General features: G+C 42.4%; 1 protein-coding gene across 1 annotated transcript in view; it reads right to left on the reverse strand.

Moving 5' to 3' along the window:
* Positions 1–760, reverse strand: part of LOC117954074 (AP-2 complex subunit mu-A) — a 7,636-nt gene extending 6,876 nt beyond the window's left edge. The window contains exon 1 of the mRNA XM_034887554.1: positions 430–760. Coding sequence (XP_034743445.1) covers positions 430–760 — 331 coding nt within the window. The remainder of the gene's footprint in view (positions 1–429) is intronic.
* Between the last annotated feature and the right edge of the window lie 302 nt (positions 761–1,062).

Raw genomic sequence — 1,062 nt, forward strand, 5'->3', positions numbered from 1 at the left:
CATTCAACTTAATTTTTAACGTCACTTACACTGCAATATTGTTTCTCTTATCATGGCAACCGCACTTTAAAATTCCTTGTTTTTTTACGGCATTTTACTGACTCAGTCTACCATATTTTTCACTGTCTATTTATTGCCTGTATTTCTTTCGTGCTTACTTGTTTGTGTGTTATTGTTTTTTTGCTGGTAATGAAAAATGTTGCTACTGTAACAACAAAATTTCCCCGTCGTGGGATGAATAAAGTATAATCTAATCTAATGGTCAGGACATCAGATCAGTGGATATACTCCAGTATAGGAGGCCTTTCAGATACTGTTATGGGAACACCTTTAAGATCTACTACACAGGACAAGTCCATTCCTCCAATTCCTCTCAGATTCTGAATGCCTTCGACTTCACACACAAACATCCAAATGATCGCCTCCTACCGTCCAGCAGCTCGTAGATGAGCACAAAGTTGTTCTTGATGTTCTCCTCGCTGATCTTGCCGAAGTAGGCCGTCATGACGTCGCACATCTTGTAAAGAAACTCAAACACCATGGCAGCGTTGACATTCTGCTTGGTGACGGCCGCCAACCAGATGTTGGAGCGCTTGACGTGGAAGAAGCTGGTTCGGGCAATGTTGGTCACCGGGGATCGAACCTGCTGCCGGGCGTGGATCACGTTCACACGGAACGCATCCACCGCGTTACGCCTGAGATAGGGGGGGGGGGGGAGGATGAGAGAAATGGAAAAGGAGACAAAAAAAGCGAGAGACATTTGAGTTTGGAGAGAATGGTTTTAGACTTTTTTTACACAAACAGTGAGACGGTTGTTAACACTATCCCACCCTGTGACATCATGTGAAAATATTTATAGAGTTTGATATCCTGTTCTGCAATGGACTCAAAATAAACAACCCCTCCAGAACTCAACTGCATAGCCACCCATTTTTTATGAATAAGCAATAATAAAAACATTTTCCAACCAACTGGAAAAGGACACGTTAAGTTGGAGCATTTAGACAGAGAAAAGGAGCGTTGTTTTGTGTAAATGGAGATAATTACTATGCAGGAGAGGGA

This window comes from Etheostoma cragini, chromosome 12 (genome assembly GCF_013103735.1).
Source record: "Etheostoma cragini isolate CJK2018 chromosome 12, CSU_Ecrag_1.0, whole genome shotgun sequence".
Taxonomy (NCBI): Eukaryota; Metazoa; Chordata; class Actinopteri; order Perciformes; family Percidae; genus Etheostoma; species Etheostoma cragini.